Source organism: Delphinapterus leucas, chromosome 14, assembly GCF_059928025.1.
Source record: "Delphinapterus leucas isolate spDelLeu-1000000601 "Yukka" chromosome 14, BTC_Dleu_Yukka2, whole genome shotgun sequence".
NCBI classification, from domain to species: domain Eukaryota; kingdom Metazoa; phylum Chordata; class Mammalia; order Artiodactyla; family Monodontidae; genus Delphinapterus; species Delphinapterus leucas.
Genome location: NC_143142.1, coordinates 40,762,853 through 40,779,053, shown reverse-complemented (window position 1 = coordinate 40,779,053; position 16,201 = coordinate 40,762,853). Strand labels below are relative to the sequence as shown.

The 16,201-nt window shown below is 38.6% G+C and overlaps 1 protein-coding gene and 1 long non-coding RNA gene across 4 annotated transcripts in view; one reads left to right on the top strand and one right to left on the bottom strand.

The window, feature by feature from the left end:
• LOC111181481 (uncharacterized) overlaps window positions 1-16,201 on the bottom strand; it is a 544,017-nt gene that overhangs the window by 473,140 nt on the left and 54,676 nt on the right. The gene's annotated exons all lie outside the window — the stretch shown is intronic.
• LOC111181478 (protein TOPAZ1-like) lies at window positions 5,209-8,100 on the top strand. The gene is given in 4 exon segments (XM_022586867.3): window positions 5,209-6,048; window positions 6,051-6,331; window positions 6,333-7,002; window positions 7,005-8,100. Coding segments are annotated over 4 exon segments (1,575 nt in total). The 5' UTR covers window positions 5,209-5,834; the 3' UTR covers window positions 7,415-8,100.

The window sequence follows — 16,201 nt, the reverse complement described above, 5'->3', positions numbered from 1 at the left end:
GGATACACCACATTTTGTTTATCCATTCATCTACTGGTGGACATGTGCGTTGTTTCCCAGTGGGACTTTTGGCTATTGTGAATGATGCTGTTATGAACATGGGTGTACAAATATCTGTTGAAATCTCTCCTTTTAATTCCTTTGCGTATATACCCAAAAGCAGAATTGTATGGTACTTGGATCATATGGTAATTCTATTTTTAGTTTTTTGAGGAATCGCCATACAGTTTTCCACAGCAGCTGCACCACTCTGCATTCCCACCAGCAATGCACAGGGGTTTTGATTTCTCCACAACCTCATCAGCACTTGTTATTTGCTGCTGTTGTTGTTTTTAAATAATAGCCGCCCTAATGGATAGGAGGTGGTGTCTCATTGTGGTTTTGATTTGCACTTCCCTAGTGATTACTGATGTTGAGAACCCTTTCATATGCTTTCTGGCCATCTGAATATCTTCTTCAGAGAATATTCAAGTCCTCTGCTCACTTTTAAGCAGGTTATTGTTTTCTTGTTGCTGAACTGTAGGAGTTCTTTACATATTCTTTTTAGATATTGTAAAAGTGTACATTAATATGTACATATATATTTATAATACATATTATATATTCTTTATAAATTATCAGATATATTATTTGAAAACATACCTCCCATTCCATGGGTTGCCTTTTCACCCTGTTGATACTGTCCTTTGATGCACAGACTTTTTTTTAAAATATTTATTTATTTTTTTGGCTGCGTCGGGTCTTAGTTGCCGCACGTGAGGTCTTCATTGAGGCTTGCGGAATCTTTCGTCGTGGCGTGGGATCTTTCATTGCGATGTGGGCTCTTCGCTGTGGCACACAGGTTTCTCTCCAGTTGCAGCACGTGGGCTCTTTGTTGCAGCGCGCAGGCTTCCCTCTAGTTGTAGTGTGTGGGTTTTCTCTTCTCTAGTTGTGGCATGCGGGCTCCAGAGCGTGTGGGCTCTGTAGTTTGCGATGTGCGGGCTCTCTTGTTGAGGCACGTGGGCTTAGTTGCCACGCGGCATGTGGGACTTTAGTTCCCCAACCAGGGATTGAACCCACATCCCCTGCATTGGAAGGTGGAGTCTTTACCACTGGAGCACCAGGGAAGTCCCACAGACACTTAATTTTGATGTAGGAAAAACCATTTTTAAAATTCATGGCTATTGTAAAGAAACTATACTCCTGGTACCACCGTTTGCCTGGGAGGTATATGCACGTTCCCGGATGCTTAGATCTTGGGTCTTACCAACCAGAGGTGTCAAGAAAGGAAACAAACCTGGGGCCAAGTAAAGCAGGGAACATATCTTAAAAGTTGAGACTTCTCAAAAGTGACACCCTCAGTGGGTATGTTTTTTATAAAGGTTTCTGAGAGGGAGACAGTGGGGATATTTGCATGTCTCAGCCCTGTCTCTGGTTAGAGCATAAACAAAGAATATTCTCGCCTAATAATTCCTAGCCATAAGCCCATTTTCATGCACGTTTGGGGCCAGAATTCATTACTGCAGAAGGCCAAGAAAACTTAAGCTAAAAATTTACTTTGAAGTGGTCTTCATCAATGGATCCACAAATTCTCTCTGGCAAAACACAGTTTAGACCTCCAAGAACAAATAAAATTGCAAAGAATATGAGTTCACAATCACTAGACACATGAGAAAACAAACTACCACAACTAGGAATCAGAAGAAAAAGCAAACCGTAGATACTGGAACTGCAAACCTGCAGCTACTGAAACAGTAATATATTGACCAAAAACTAAATATGTTCACGTTTAGAGAAATTTTTTTAATGTTTTCAAAATTATAAAGATCAAGATATTATCAAAGATTACCAATAGGCTAGGAAAGAACTAAATAGAGCTTCTAACATGCAAAACTGAAATTGAAAAAAAAACCAATAGATAAATAAAACTGCAGTTTAAAAACAACTGAAGAAAAAATATGAAAACTTGAAAAGTAAGATTAATAAATTTCCAAGAATGCAGTACAGAGAGAAGCAACAACAAGGAAAATATGAAAGATGGGATAAAGACCAAAGACATGGAGGACAGAATGGGGTCTAAAATAAATTCAATCAGAGTTTCAGAAAAAGAAATTAGAGAAAATGAGGGAGAAGCAAGTATCCAGAACTGGAAAGTATCTACCACCCTTCAGATTCGGAAAGTGCAACGAATCTCAAGAAGGATAAATAAAAGTAAAATTCACTGATCACACCAGAGAGAAAGATACCAAAAACAAAGTAAAGGTCTTAAAAGCAACCAAAGAGAAAAGATAGTTTACCTACAATTAAATTCATAGCAAGCAACATTGAAAGCCGAAAGACAGTGTATATCTTCAGTGAACTGAGAACAAATAATACAGAATTTTAAAGACTATCAAGAATAAAGGCAAATAGACTTCCCTGGTGGTCCAGTGGTTACGACTCCACGCTTCCACTGCAGGGGGCACGGGTTCAATCTCTGGTCAGGGAACTAGCTCCCACATGCATGCTGCAACTAAGAAGCCCACATGCCTCAACTAAGAAGTCCACATACTTCAACGAAGATCCCGCGTGCCACAACGAAGACCCGGCACAGCCAAAATAAATAAATAAATAAACAATAAATAAATAAATAAATATTTTTAAAAAAAGATTAAGGGCAAATAAATACATTTTCCACAGAAAAAAAAAAGAGAAAACAGAGACATTTCTTACCAACTGACTCTCAAAAAAATGAAATTCTAGAGCTTATAATTTTAGGAAGAATGAAAATTATACCAGAGTGGGGCCTGGGAAGCAAGAAATGAAGAAAGAACAGTGAGGGGGAAAAATCTTCAACTACATAAAACAATAAAATATCTAATTTGTGGAGTTAAAAAGTAATCAATACGGAGCCAAAAATACTAAATATGTTAAGTCAGAGAGAATAACCGGAATTGGTCGTCTTAGGTTTTGAGTGTCTGACAGGACAGCAAAGATAATAAGTGTACACTATCTTAAGCTACATATGCATGTTAAAATTTCTAGGGTAAACATTAAAAGAATGGAAATAGTGTATATAACTTCCAAGCCAGTAGAGGAGGGGAAAATGGAATGAGAAAGGAAAAGAACAAAGCTAACGCAAGAAAGACTTAAACAGGAAAAAAACCAAAAATTATTTGAATGAACAAAAGATTAAAATAGTAATAATGATAAGAGCAGAAAGAAACACTGATTATGAATTCCAAATAGTGCACAAAGACATAAGCCAATATAACATGCAAGCTCTAGTTACAAATAAAATCATATTTTATAAATCACAGCACCTACATGCATTGATTGGACACACAGCTTAAAATATTTTGATCAGGGATTAAAAAATATGCTAGAATTTTTTAAATAAAAAGGTGCACCACCTATATCAATCCAGTGTAGAAATATACTGAGATACATGAGTTAATAAAAAAGGCAAGTTGCAGAATTGCACATACGACGCTTTGTTAAAAAATTTTTTTGAGTGTGTGTGTATATGATTAGACTCACACATAAACACACACATCTATGTAAAATGCATAGAAAAAATCTTGGACGCATGGGAGACTTCATAACTATGCATTTTGCATTGTTGAAAATTATTTATACAATAAGCATGCATTCCTTTTATAATTAAAAAATTAAAATATAGAAAAAAAAATTTTAAAGTACATCTAAATTCTAGAAGAACAATAAACAGATAAGAAAAACAAGAGGGAATAAGCTGAAGGTCATGGAAAAGAATCAAGTGTAAGATGGTATAGGGAGAAAAAAAATAAGAAATTGGAAAACAGAAACACCAAAAGGTTATATAAATGTTGCTCCTGTTTAACTTTTTTTTTTTTTTTACTGGCTCTTTTATTTACGGGTTGGTTTGGGGTTTTCTTGGTTTTTTAATGTGTGTTGGTATGTTGCCAAAGCGCTAGATTTCTCTGGAGCTAATTAAGACCCTTGTCTGGATTTGGACCCTGCAGATAAAGGTCAGAACTGCTAGTGGGGCTTTCAATGGTTTTAACTGTTGTTCTTTGTGCTCCTAAAAGCTTAACTCCTCAATTGCCAACCTGAAAAATGGTGTCACCCCCCCCCCTTTCCTGTTTAAATCTTTGTCCATTTAACCCCTCATTAACTCATTAAACTCCTTCAACTGAATTTACATGTCTGTTTCTTGCAGCTTTGGTATTTTCCAGAGATACTGCTGCCTGGAAACATCATCTTTTTTTTTTTTTTGGAAACATCATCTTGTCTCTCCTATGGCTAGTTAACATCGGACCCTGATTTTCCAAACTGCCACAGCTTTTTCAGGATTAAAAGCCCTGAGAGGGAGGTGTTAATCAGAGCAACACCCAAAACAATTGGACTCGAGGTACCAACTCAAATCCTGAGGTAAAAGCAGCCTGAAAATATCCAGTGGCTCCCAGGCATCGAAAAAAGTTATGAAAACCGAACAAGAAAATGGGCAGGAAAGGACTAGGCAGGAAATGAGGTAATGAGTCATGTAAATCCTAACATCTCGCCACTGCTTGTGTTAAGAAGGAAATGAAAAAAAATAAATGTGCCCCTCCATACAGCTTAATTTATAGCAGAATACGAAAATATTCTGCTGATGAAATTTTTGAGAGATTCAGTTGCACCATTAGTTATTAAGTTCTCAAAAGAAAATATAAACTAATGGCATGGCTAATTAAAATTGTGGCCTCAAAATACTGTAGCCCAAATCACTTTATTCTTAGCTAATGAAAAATAATACGACCCCCTATTGAAGACGTCTTTTTTTTTTTTTTTTTTGCAGTACACAGGCCTCTCACTGATGTGGCCCCTCCAGGTGCGGAGCACAGGCTCCGGACGCGCAGGCTCAGTGGCCATGGCTCACGGGCCTAGCCGCTCTGCGGCATGTGGGATCTTCCCAGACCGGGGCATGGACCCGTGTCCCCTGCAATTGGCAGGCGGACTCTCAACCACTGCGCCACCAAGGAAGCCCCAAGGAATTTTTTTTTAAAAGAAGAAAGAAAAAGAATGATCCAGCAATCCCACTCCTGGGCATATATCCAGACAAATCTGTAATTCAAAAAGATACATCACCTCTGTGTTCATAGCAGCACTATTCTCAATAGCCAAGACATGGAAACAACATAAATGTCCATGACAGATGAATGGATAAAGAAGATGTGGTACATATATACAATGGAATACTACTCAGCCATAAAAAAGAATGAAATAATGCCATTTTCAGCAACATGAATACAACTAGAGATTATTATACTCAGTGAAGCAAGTCAGAAAGAGAAAGACAAAATACCACATGATATCACGTATATGTGTAATCTAAAATATGACACAGGACGGGTGCCTGGTGGCAGGAGCAGGTTTCATGCGGCCGGTGGGCTCCTGTGAGCGGGCGCAGAGGGCCTAGGTGGGAAGACAGGCGGCCCAGGGGCGGATGCTGAGGCCACCACCCTCAGGCCCCACAACGGCCCCAGGGCGTGAAGGTGACAGCAAGGCCAGCGCAGGGCCAGGTGAGGCGGGAGGCTGCAGCCCTGAGGTGGGGGCGGGGGCGCGAGGAGAGCAGGCAAGAGAGGAGGATGGTGGCCCGGGCCATCTGGGAGAGAAGAGGTGGAAAGTGACAAGTCGGGTGAGACGTCCGGGCCTAGGAAGGCCTCAGCAAGGCAGCTAGTGGAGGGGCCTGGGAGCCAGGTGGGCTCTTCAGACCCATCAGACCGGCCTGGCTTAGAAGCAGTGAAGGAAGCAGAGCTACACTTGCAGTCGGGAAGACACACCAAGGAAAAAAGAAAAGTTACTGAAGCCTCAAGTGATGATCCACAGCCAGGGACTGACCTGTAAACACATTTATGGAGTACTACAGAAAGTTTCCGCCGGGTATACACTTTGATTTACAAGTGTTAAATGACCTTCTAAATTCTTTACTCAAACATTGTTTATTGAAAGAAGTATTTCAGGTCATGAACCTCAGTATAATGGTTAAAATGCTGCCTGCTCTGAAAATATTACTAAAAATATTCGAGTATGTGGCAACTATGAAATTAAGGAATGCTGTACCTGCTTTGATATCTTTTGCGAGCTTGTTGAAGCTGGGATGGTACTTGATCCAGAACACTCTAACTGTATTATTAAGCTTTTATACCAAGTACAGGCTTCCAAGCAAGAAATAACTGCAGTTCTGGGAATGAAATCCAGGTTACGGACGAGGCAGTTTGAAAAGAACTGGAAGTGTGATTTAGAGTCAGCCTTGAATGAAATAGAACATTGTAAAGAAAAAGATGACTGGACCAAATTGGGAAATTTATACATTAACATAAAACTGGGCTGTGAAAAATTTGCAGATTTCCCAGAGATTTTGTGCTTGTATTGCTGAAACACTAACAAAAGACTGTAAAGAAGAGAGACCAGGTGTTCCATTTCGTGAATTCGCTGAAACAGTTAGCAAAGATCCACAAAATAGTGAAGTAGATAAAACTTTGCTGGGAAGAATCGGAATCAGTGCTATGTACTTCTACCACAAGCTGTTGCAGTGGTCCAAGGGAAGGAAGGTCTTAGATAAACTATATGAATTAAAAATACATTTTACAAGTTTAAAAGGACTTATAGGGCCTGAGAAGTTAGCACCAAGATGTCAAGTTGTGAATACTGCAGCAGAAATTTTTCTAAAAAGCGGAAGCCTAGATGGTGCCATTTGGGTATTAAGGGAGTCAGAGCGAGTCACCAATACACCACTGTGGACTTGTGATAGACTGGATGTGCTCAATCGGCATAATCTGCTCTGTACAACTGCACGTGAAATCTTAGCGAAGAGTCTTTACAGACAGACATTTGAAGTTTTGCAAAATCTACCAGGTTTTCAAAATTCTCAAGATGCCTGTGTAGAAAGCAACAGTCTTTGTATGTCATCCTCCGGAGCAGAATTCATGATTTCAAAGACCATCCCTATTGCTTTTTCCTTTCTTAGAAGATTAATTACTTCTTTAGGAAGAAGTTGTTTACGGCTCAAAGCCAGAGCCCACACAAAAGTGCTCTTTCATTGGGTTGCTACCCACCATTGGAGGGAAATTTATACCGAAAACTTCTCCTGATTCCTTCCTATTTGTCTGAGATTGAAATGCTTTTAGCTATTGAAATCTTCCTGGTATCTAATGCTAATAGTATTCAGAGTCCTGGAACTTCTACACAGATGCTGCAGGTAGTTTTAAAAAGATGTGAAGAAAACAAATCTCAGAGCAAGGATGACTATCAAACTGCAGTGGAAAGATTAATTATGGCTGCTCGTATATCAGATCCAAAGCTTTTCATTAAGCACATGACCATCAATGTTAATAAGGAACAGGTTTATAGTATGGAACATTGTTCTGCCCTGAAATGGTTGAAAGAGAATATGAAGTGGGCTGGAAAGGTTTGGCTTTTCAATAACCATTAGTTATTAAAGGATTTTTTTTTAAGTTCAAGTAATCATTGTTGAAAATAAAAGGCAATGAAAATAAAGACAGTTTTCACTATAAAAAAATAAAATAAAATATGACACAAATGAACCTATCTATAAAACAGAAACAGAATCACTGACATAGAGAACAGACCGGTGGTTGCCAAGGGGGAGGGGCTTGGGGGAAGGATGGATTGGGAGGTTGGGGTTAGTAGATGTAAGCTTTTATATATAGGATGGATAAACAACAAGGTCCTACTGTATAGCACAGAGAACTATATTCAGTATCCTATGATAAACCATAATGGAAAAGAATATTTTTAAAAAGAATGTATGAGGGACTTCCCTGGTGGTTCAGTGGATCAGATCCTGTGCTCCCAATGCAGGAGGCCCGGGTTCGATCCCTGGTCGGGAACTAGATCCTGCACGCATGCTACAACTAAGAGTCCACATTCCACAACTAAAGATCCCACATGCTGCAATGAAGATCCCGCAACTAAGACCCCGTGCAGCCAAAAATAAACAATAAATAAATAAATTTTTTTTAAAAAAGGAATGTATATATAACTGACTTTGCTGTACAGCAGAAATTAACACAACATTGTAAATCAACTATACTCAATTTAAAAAAATACTAAAACTGAGAAAAGAAAGAAAAAAACCCATGAATAACTGAACAAAAATTCCACCTATTCTTAAAACACTATCATTTTTTTTTCCTCTGCAACCCCTTTCCCAAATACAGAGAGAGAAAGAGAAAAGGAAGAGGGTCCAAAGTACAATCTTCCCAAGATTTGGGGCCTCTAACAGTTGGGAGGACAGTTTGTAGCCCTCAAAGGAAAAGCACTGGGAAGATGGCATTCCCACCCTGCGCCCTGGTCCACCACCTCCTGTCTGCCATGGTGGACTGCATAGGCCAACTATTTCCATAAGACTGATACCTGCCTTCTATTTGTTATCAGAGGGGGTGGGAAAATAAGCATGGGTGCTTTCAAAAATTAGTCGTTCCAGATGTTTTGATTTTAATGTATGCATCTTACTAATTTTATAAGAAAATAAAACAACAATCTAAACAATATAGGTCAAACTAGAAAACATTTCTCCTCTTGGGAAATAACTGCTGGATGTAGATTTCTTAAAGATATATTACTTGGATATTTTACCTTCTTTTTCAAGACTTTTCCAGAAAAATGTGTTACTTTTATCACATGAACTTCCTTTTATATAATGCAGAACCTAAACAACTTGCTTGTGTAAGGGAGGAAAAAAAATTACTTTTTCTCTACCCACCTTAAGTTCATTAGCTGGGACTCTGCAAATTAGGCTGAGAAAAGACAGAGTAATAAGAGAAAAGCAAGAAACAAACAAATTTATTAGCATGCGCATCACACATACACACAGGAGTACTCAAAGATGAATAACTCAAAGAGGTGATTAGAACTTGAACTTATGTGGAATCTTAGCAAAGAATAATAATTTTGTAGAGAAGTAACAAAACAAAGGAAAAGGTCTTTGAGCTTCTTGGAAGGACAAATTATGGGAAGGTAAATATAAGGAAACTAATAGTAGATAAGGGCCAGTTAGTAAAGTTTGTTATAAAGATTCCTCTGGTGCTATCTCTTAGCTAATAAAGATCTACAGTAGTCTCCAGTGATTAACTTCTGTCTTTCCTGGTAAAGAGGGGAGGGGGGACACTTTTACACATTTATGTTCTGCTTTTAGGCAAATAGGGGGACTGCAGAGAACTTTTCTTGTATCTGCCTCTTCTTAATTGCCTTCAGCTCAAAATAACCCTTGTTTTAAAATAGCGTATTTTGGGACTTCCCTGGCAGTCCAGTAGTTAAGACTCTGTGCTTCCATTGCAGGGGGCAATGGGTTTGATCCCTGATCAGGGAACTAAGACCCCCACATGCCACATGGCGTGGCCAAAAGAATAAATAAATAAATAATAAAATAAAATAGCATATTTTGAGATGGCATATTCTGCTGCCCTTCACTTATCAGATATTATGACTAATGTTGAAGTAACTTTTTTTCTATTTTAAATTCCCTATCCATTCAAAAATAAATTTTAAAATTCCCAGCGTGGGAATCTTAGCTAATACTTGTAGAATATCAGGTCAGCCTCATTGGTTGTCTGTGTTGTCGAACCATACCATACACCAATTTCAATTAAGAAAAACAATTTAGGTGCTTCGACTGTTTTTCAGTAATAATACCTTGCTTCATTTCCCACCTTTAACCTTGACGTAAGTGTGGCAGTTAATGAGATATTTTATAGATGAAAATTTAATAAGAATTTTAAAATAATTGTAATCATATAAGTAGTTTAAAGTTTTGACTTTTATAAGATTCACAATGAAGACAGAGATTTGAAGAAATATTTTATAATGGATAATTCAGCATAAAATTGATTCTCTCCCATTTTGTGAAATTTTACTTAATGACTTCTATATTTCCAAGCTGCCATGGAAGTAGAAGCCACAGGCACTGTTAATTAGTAAACAGAAGTGTTTTTATCAGTCAATTCCTGCACCAACATGTGATTTCTCTGCACTGTTGTGATAAATATTTGTTATCATCCAGTGTGTCTAAATGGGTCAGCCATCATGGAAGAGTAACTCTGTCATTTTTGTGTGCTCCAAATATTAGGAGGGTAAGTCTATATTGCCCATAAGCTCTAGGTTACAGTGATTCAAACCTACATTCTATGGATTACAAAAGTCCAAAGCCAAACTCAAGTGTTTAGTAAAACTAATAAACCTATTTATATGTTATCCAGAGCTTCTCCTTAAATAGCTGAGTTTATGGTTCTCCCCCAGGTCTTGCTTATGTCACCCTGGTCTTGTGGTAATGCTGTTCTAGTGATAAAACACTGCCTTCATTTAAAAAAAAAAAATCTACCTACACAAGACATTGGTATTAAGGTTGAGAACTGAAGGGAGAAGTCTTTACACAATATCAAGCCTTGGACATGCTTGTTTTCTTTAGTCTTTGACCTCCCACCATGAGGGATTTCCTCTTATCCTTTCAGGGCACAAGATAACAAGCCACAGTGCCATCTCCCTGTGAGCTGATCAATACTTACATTAAATGTAAATAGACTAAATTCTCCAACCAGAAGACTTAGAGTGGATGGATGGATAAGGAAAAAAAAAGACCCCGCTATATGCTGCCTAAAAGAGAATCAATTTAGCTTTAAGGAAACACACAGGCTGAAAGTAAAGGGATAGAAAAATATATTCCATGCAAACAGAAACCAAAAGAGAGTGGGAGTAGCTACACTTATATCAGACAAAATAGACTTTAAGTCAAAAACTGTAATAAGAGACAAAAATATTATATAATGATAAGAGTTGATTCATTAAGAGGAAATAACAATAGTAAATATATATGCACCCAACATCAGAGCACCCAAATATATAAAGCAAATATTAACAGCTCTGAAGTAGGGAACTTCTCATCCAGACAGAAAATCAATAAGGAAACAATGGACCTGAACAACACTTTAGATCAAATAGTCCTAACATACATATTAAGAACATTCCATTCAACAGCAGCAGAAGAGACACTCTTCTCAAGTGCACATGGAATATTCTTCAGGGTAGATCATATAGCGGTTCCTCAAAAAATTAAAAATATCACAAACATATGAAATAGCAATCCCATTTCTGGGTATACATCCAAAAGAAATAAAATTATTATCTTGAAGGAATGTCTGCACTCCCATGTTCACTGCAGCATTAATCACAGTAGCCAAAATATGGAAACAATCCAAATTCATCTGTCAACAGATGAATGAAGAAAATATTGTATATATGTAAAATCAAATGTTACTCAGCCTTTAAAAAGAAGTAAATCCTGCCATTTGCAACAACATGGATAAATCTGAAGAACATTATGCTAAGTGAAATAAGCCAGACACAGAGAGACAAATATACCTTAAATATAAACAATTTTTGTTTGTCAAAAATAAATACATAAAAATAAAAGTCCTGTGGGCTATACCTTACAATATTTCTTCTTCATTGCATATACTTGTTGGAAGTTCTAACATTTTTTTCCCACTATTATTTTTTTTATGAGATCCCCTGATACATATAATTAGAACCTGGATTACTTCAATGGTTTTTTGCTGCCAATGAGTATAAGCTTCCACAATTGTTCTAAGAAACACACACTTTAGGTTCTTGCCAGTGCAGATGGTGCCTACATCATGTTAAGCAGACAGGTTGACTGAAACAATTCGATGTTGACCTTTGCTAAGTGAAAAAAGGGACGCTGTTTGCAATTTCATGTTTAATGTACTTTGTACATCGTAGGTACTCAACAATGCGGGCTAAATGAACAGTTGTAAAAAAAAAATGTTGTTGGTAAATAACTTCTGAAGTCTTGGATGCAATTAACGTTTTAGACGGGAAAGATCAAGAATTCCCTGGCAGTCCAGTGGTTGGGACTCCATGATTTCATTGGAGGTCCTGGGTTCAATTCTGGGTCGGGGAACTAAGATCCTGCAAGCTGCATGGAGCAGCCAAAAACAAAATAAATGGTGAAGATAAAAATGATAGCTCAATATTCAACACTTGTCAAGAAGAATGTAGCCTGAGGGGCAACGTTACCCCTATATATAGCACCACTATAGTAATTAGTTGAGTGAGGCCATCATCAAAAAATCTACAAACAGTAAATGCTGGAGAGGGTGTGGAGAAAAGGGAACGCTCCTACATTGTTGGTGGGAATGTAAATTGGTACAGCCACTATGGAGAATGGTATGGAGGTTCCTTAAAAAACTAAAAACAGAACTACCATACGACCGAGCAATCCCACTCCTGGGCATATACCCAGAGAAAAACATTAATTTAAAAAGATAAATGCACCCCAATGTTCACTGCAGCACTATTTACAATAGCCAGGACATGGAAGCAACCTAAACGTTCATCAGCAGAGGAATGGATAAAGAAGATGTGGTACATACAATGGAATATTACTCAGCCATAAAAAAGAACAAAATAATGCCATTTGCAGCAACATGGATGGACCTAGAGATTGTCATACTAAGTGAAGTAAGTCAGACACAGAAAGACAAATATATGATATCGCTTATATGTGGAATCTAAAAAAGGGGTACAAATGAACTTATTTACAAAATAGAACTAGAGTCACAGATGTAGAAAACAAACTTACGGTTACCTGGGGATGGGGGGCGTAAATTGGGGTTTGGGGATTGACATATACACACTACTATATATAAAATAGATAACTAATAAGGGCCTACTGTACAGCACAGGGAACACTACTCAATACTCTGTAGTGGCCTATATGGGAAAAGAATCTAAAAAAAAAAAAAAGAATGGATACATGTTTATGTATAACAGATTCATTCTGCTGTATACCTGAAACTAACACAACATTGTAAATCAACTATACGCCAATAAAATTTTTAAAAAATTTTCATTACCGGCAACATAAAAAAATTAGTTGAGTGAAAGGAAATTGATTCTGCGTATTTTTTTAATCTATGCAGTATGTACTCATATAAAGCTTAAACTGGTTTAAACATTGAGGTGATTTATGTAAAAGCCCAGCGAGTATGACAGGCAGTATATTCAGATGGGAAAGGTACTGCCAACTGGAAATATAAATGCACTTGTATTATCTTTTTGGCGGTCTTAATTTTTTTGCTCAGAACATAAACATTTATATGGCAAAGGAACATAAAATCTCACTTTTTCACAGCACTTTTCACGTGTATTGTTTACACAATAACTCCATATCCTGGAATGGCACGGTAGGCTTCAGATGATGCCAGGTTTATATAACCACCTCTTTACTAACAGTCCAAATGCCTGGATTATGCAATAACAGAATCCAGAAAAAAATTTTTTTAATCAATGAGATGCATTTAATACATTAAATTTGTATCCATGGAATTTGGAGTCTCTAGACTTGGTACTATCTAACTCCTGGCCATTTTCTGCTGTTGCATCCACCAGATGTATTATAATTATCTGTTGGTATGTCTCAGCCACTCCACTGTCAACTCTCTGAACAGAGCCTGATCCTCCTCTATGTATCATGCCTAACAAATAAAAGGCTTTCAAAAATGCTTATTACATGAGTGAATGCTGTGATCCAATCATTTGCTCTTTGGGGCCTCTCTGAAATTTATAGTTACAACGTTAACCTCAAATTCCTTCTGTCCTTTCTTGAGTCATCTTATCCAACTCAGTACTAACAGATAGCACTTTTGGAGCATGTGTCATATGCAGGCACTGTGCTACACACCCCTAAATCCTTAGCATTTAATCCTTAGCACAGCCCTGGAGGGTTGATATTATGATTATCATTGCCTTCATTCTCAAAAGGGATAACTGAAGATTAAAGAAGTTAAGTAATTTGCCTGAGGTTACACAGCTAGAAAGGGGCCCAGACAAGAGTTAAGTCTGTATCTGTTGGATTCCAGAGCTTACATGTGATTTTAGGCATTTCACTAAAATTCGGAACTGGAAATCAGCCACAGGAAAAAAAAAAAAGCCAAGTGCCCATTAGTAATGGATAAAAGTATATTGTCTCTAAGGGCCCTGGGGCTTGTAAAAATTCAGGAAGTTCTTCATCTTGTCCATCATTCGTGTCTCTAGATGGCGGCCCTGAGCCTGGGTTTCTAAATGAGGGAACGGGAAGGAGTGTCAGAAAGATGCTCCCACCAGTAGGTAAACAGCAGTCTCCATTGAAAGAATGGCTGTGGGTGAGGGAGTAAAAACAGTGAATGCTTTCTCCCAGCTTTAAAATGCAAAGCTTTTCCATAGCAGTGGTCCTGCAGTTCTATACCAGAAGCCAGTGCAAAACCAGGATTCAATTATGGGATTTCACCTCTACAAAGCTCTAGGGAGAGAGAACTATATTAATTAAATGTAACCACTGTTGAATTTGTCAAACTCCTCCTATGCTTACCAGGAGCATCTTCATAAAAAGCAGTGTCTGAGAGCAGCCAGAGGAGCGTCTACTACATTATGTGATCCGAGGGAGGCCAGAAGGCCCACAGCCTCCCTCTCCCTGGCCCCACTGAGGCTGCTCCAGGAACTAACCCTCCCACAGTTGATCCTTCTCACAGCCCCTAGCCTGGGCCAAGCCCCTTCCTCTAAACTCACACAGCATCTTTCAGAAACAAGCATCTAACATCACATAGGATTCATGAGAGAACACAAAAAGGTGAGCTGAAGAAAGACCCTTCTATCCTTCCCCCTCAATTCCAGCACTCCAGCACGGGGTGCCTGGGGAATCTGTGAGCATGGTTTCTGGGGGTGAGGTTCAAACAGAGGCAAGTGGTCACTCATTTAGGTCCTAAAAGGGATTCCTGCATTAGGCAGAATGTTGGAAGAGGTGACCTCTAAAAGGTGACTCTTCAGTTTCATGAGTACTGTGCTCAGTCCCTGTGTGGCACAGAATCTCAACAATCCAGGTGTTCAGACAAAGGAGAAATAATGGCTTTCCATCAGGTTATTCTGTGGACAATTTGCAAGCGACCAAGCATTTCTTCATCCCCTAAATCAGATCATCAACCACGGTTACTCCTTGGTAAGATGAAATTTTATTTCTTTGTTAAGTTGCTCATTTGTAATACAACCTTGTTTCAAAGAAAATCCGGAATGACTATAATGCAAATTGGACAAAGCAAAAGTGTTAAAAATACAGAGACAGACTTACAAAACCTCCCCAGTCCTCGAGCCAAGTAGCTGTGTCCATAGTACTTATATGGAGCAACAGTGACATCCACTGGTCAGTTAAGTTATTCCCAGATGAGGTTTGTAATTTTCCCTCAACCTAGTACTAATTATAACCAGAAAAATATTTTTTTGAGCAACTCAATTTTGGGCTCTTCTGAACTTCAAGAAAGGCCTGAATTTTGTGTCCTCAAACGCAGGAAAACACTTTCCTCTGTCTCCCAGCTTGTGGCTTTAACGTCTGCAGATAGTCTTCGCTCTAATGTAGAAAAAAAGAGCTCTCTACTGCCTCATCTATAAAATGGAGCAGGTAATAAACTACCTGCCAAATTGGAGCCAGCAATGAGTTGCCACGGGAAGCACAGCGTACAAGGACGGCCATAAACGTGCACCGGAGGAAAAAACGAGAGAAGGTATTCCGTATGTCAAACATAGAACAAAGAAAGGAAAGCTGAAAGAATGAGGCCGGATTAATGCTCTCAGGCAGTGAGCCGTATTGAGGGTAAGAGCTGTGGCTGATTCGCTGTTGTATCCCCAGCACGATATATCCGTCATATAGCAAGTACTCAGATACTTTTTTACTCTGTGAATAAATGAATGAATGAATGGAGGATTTTCTAGTCATTCTATCCCAAAGGATCTGCCAGTTAAGATTAGGTGGGTCTGTTCAGCCCAGCTTGTATCCAGAGGTTGCCCCTCAGATGGCATCTGAAGACCAGCAGGAAGAATAAAGACCCAGAATGATCTTACTGGTCTGAGAATAAAACAGGCTAGAATAGTAAGCAGTTTTAAAGCCTAAATCAACATAAATTCCCTCTCTGTGTAGTTTACATTGAAAATCTCCATGTTTAGCTGCCTCATTTGCTGGATTCACGTCAGGCGTTCAGTGGCTCATGCACTACTAGGCAGTGGCCCCAAAGGATGGGACAGGAGCCTGTGACAAGCACAGCCCCCAGGGCACACGGGTTAGAGCTTGCTCTTGTTCCCTGGGGTCATGACAGCCAGACTGATCAGAGGTCAATCTAAAGGGCTCTAAGTGGTTTTGCATAAACTGTAGCTTAGA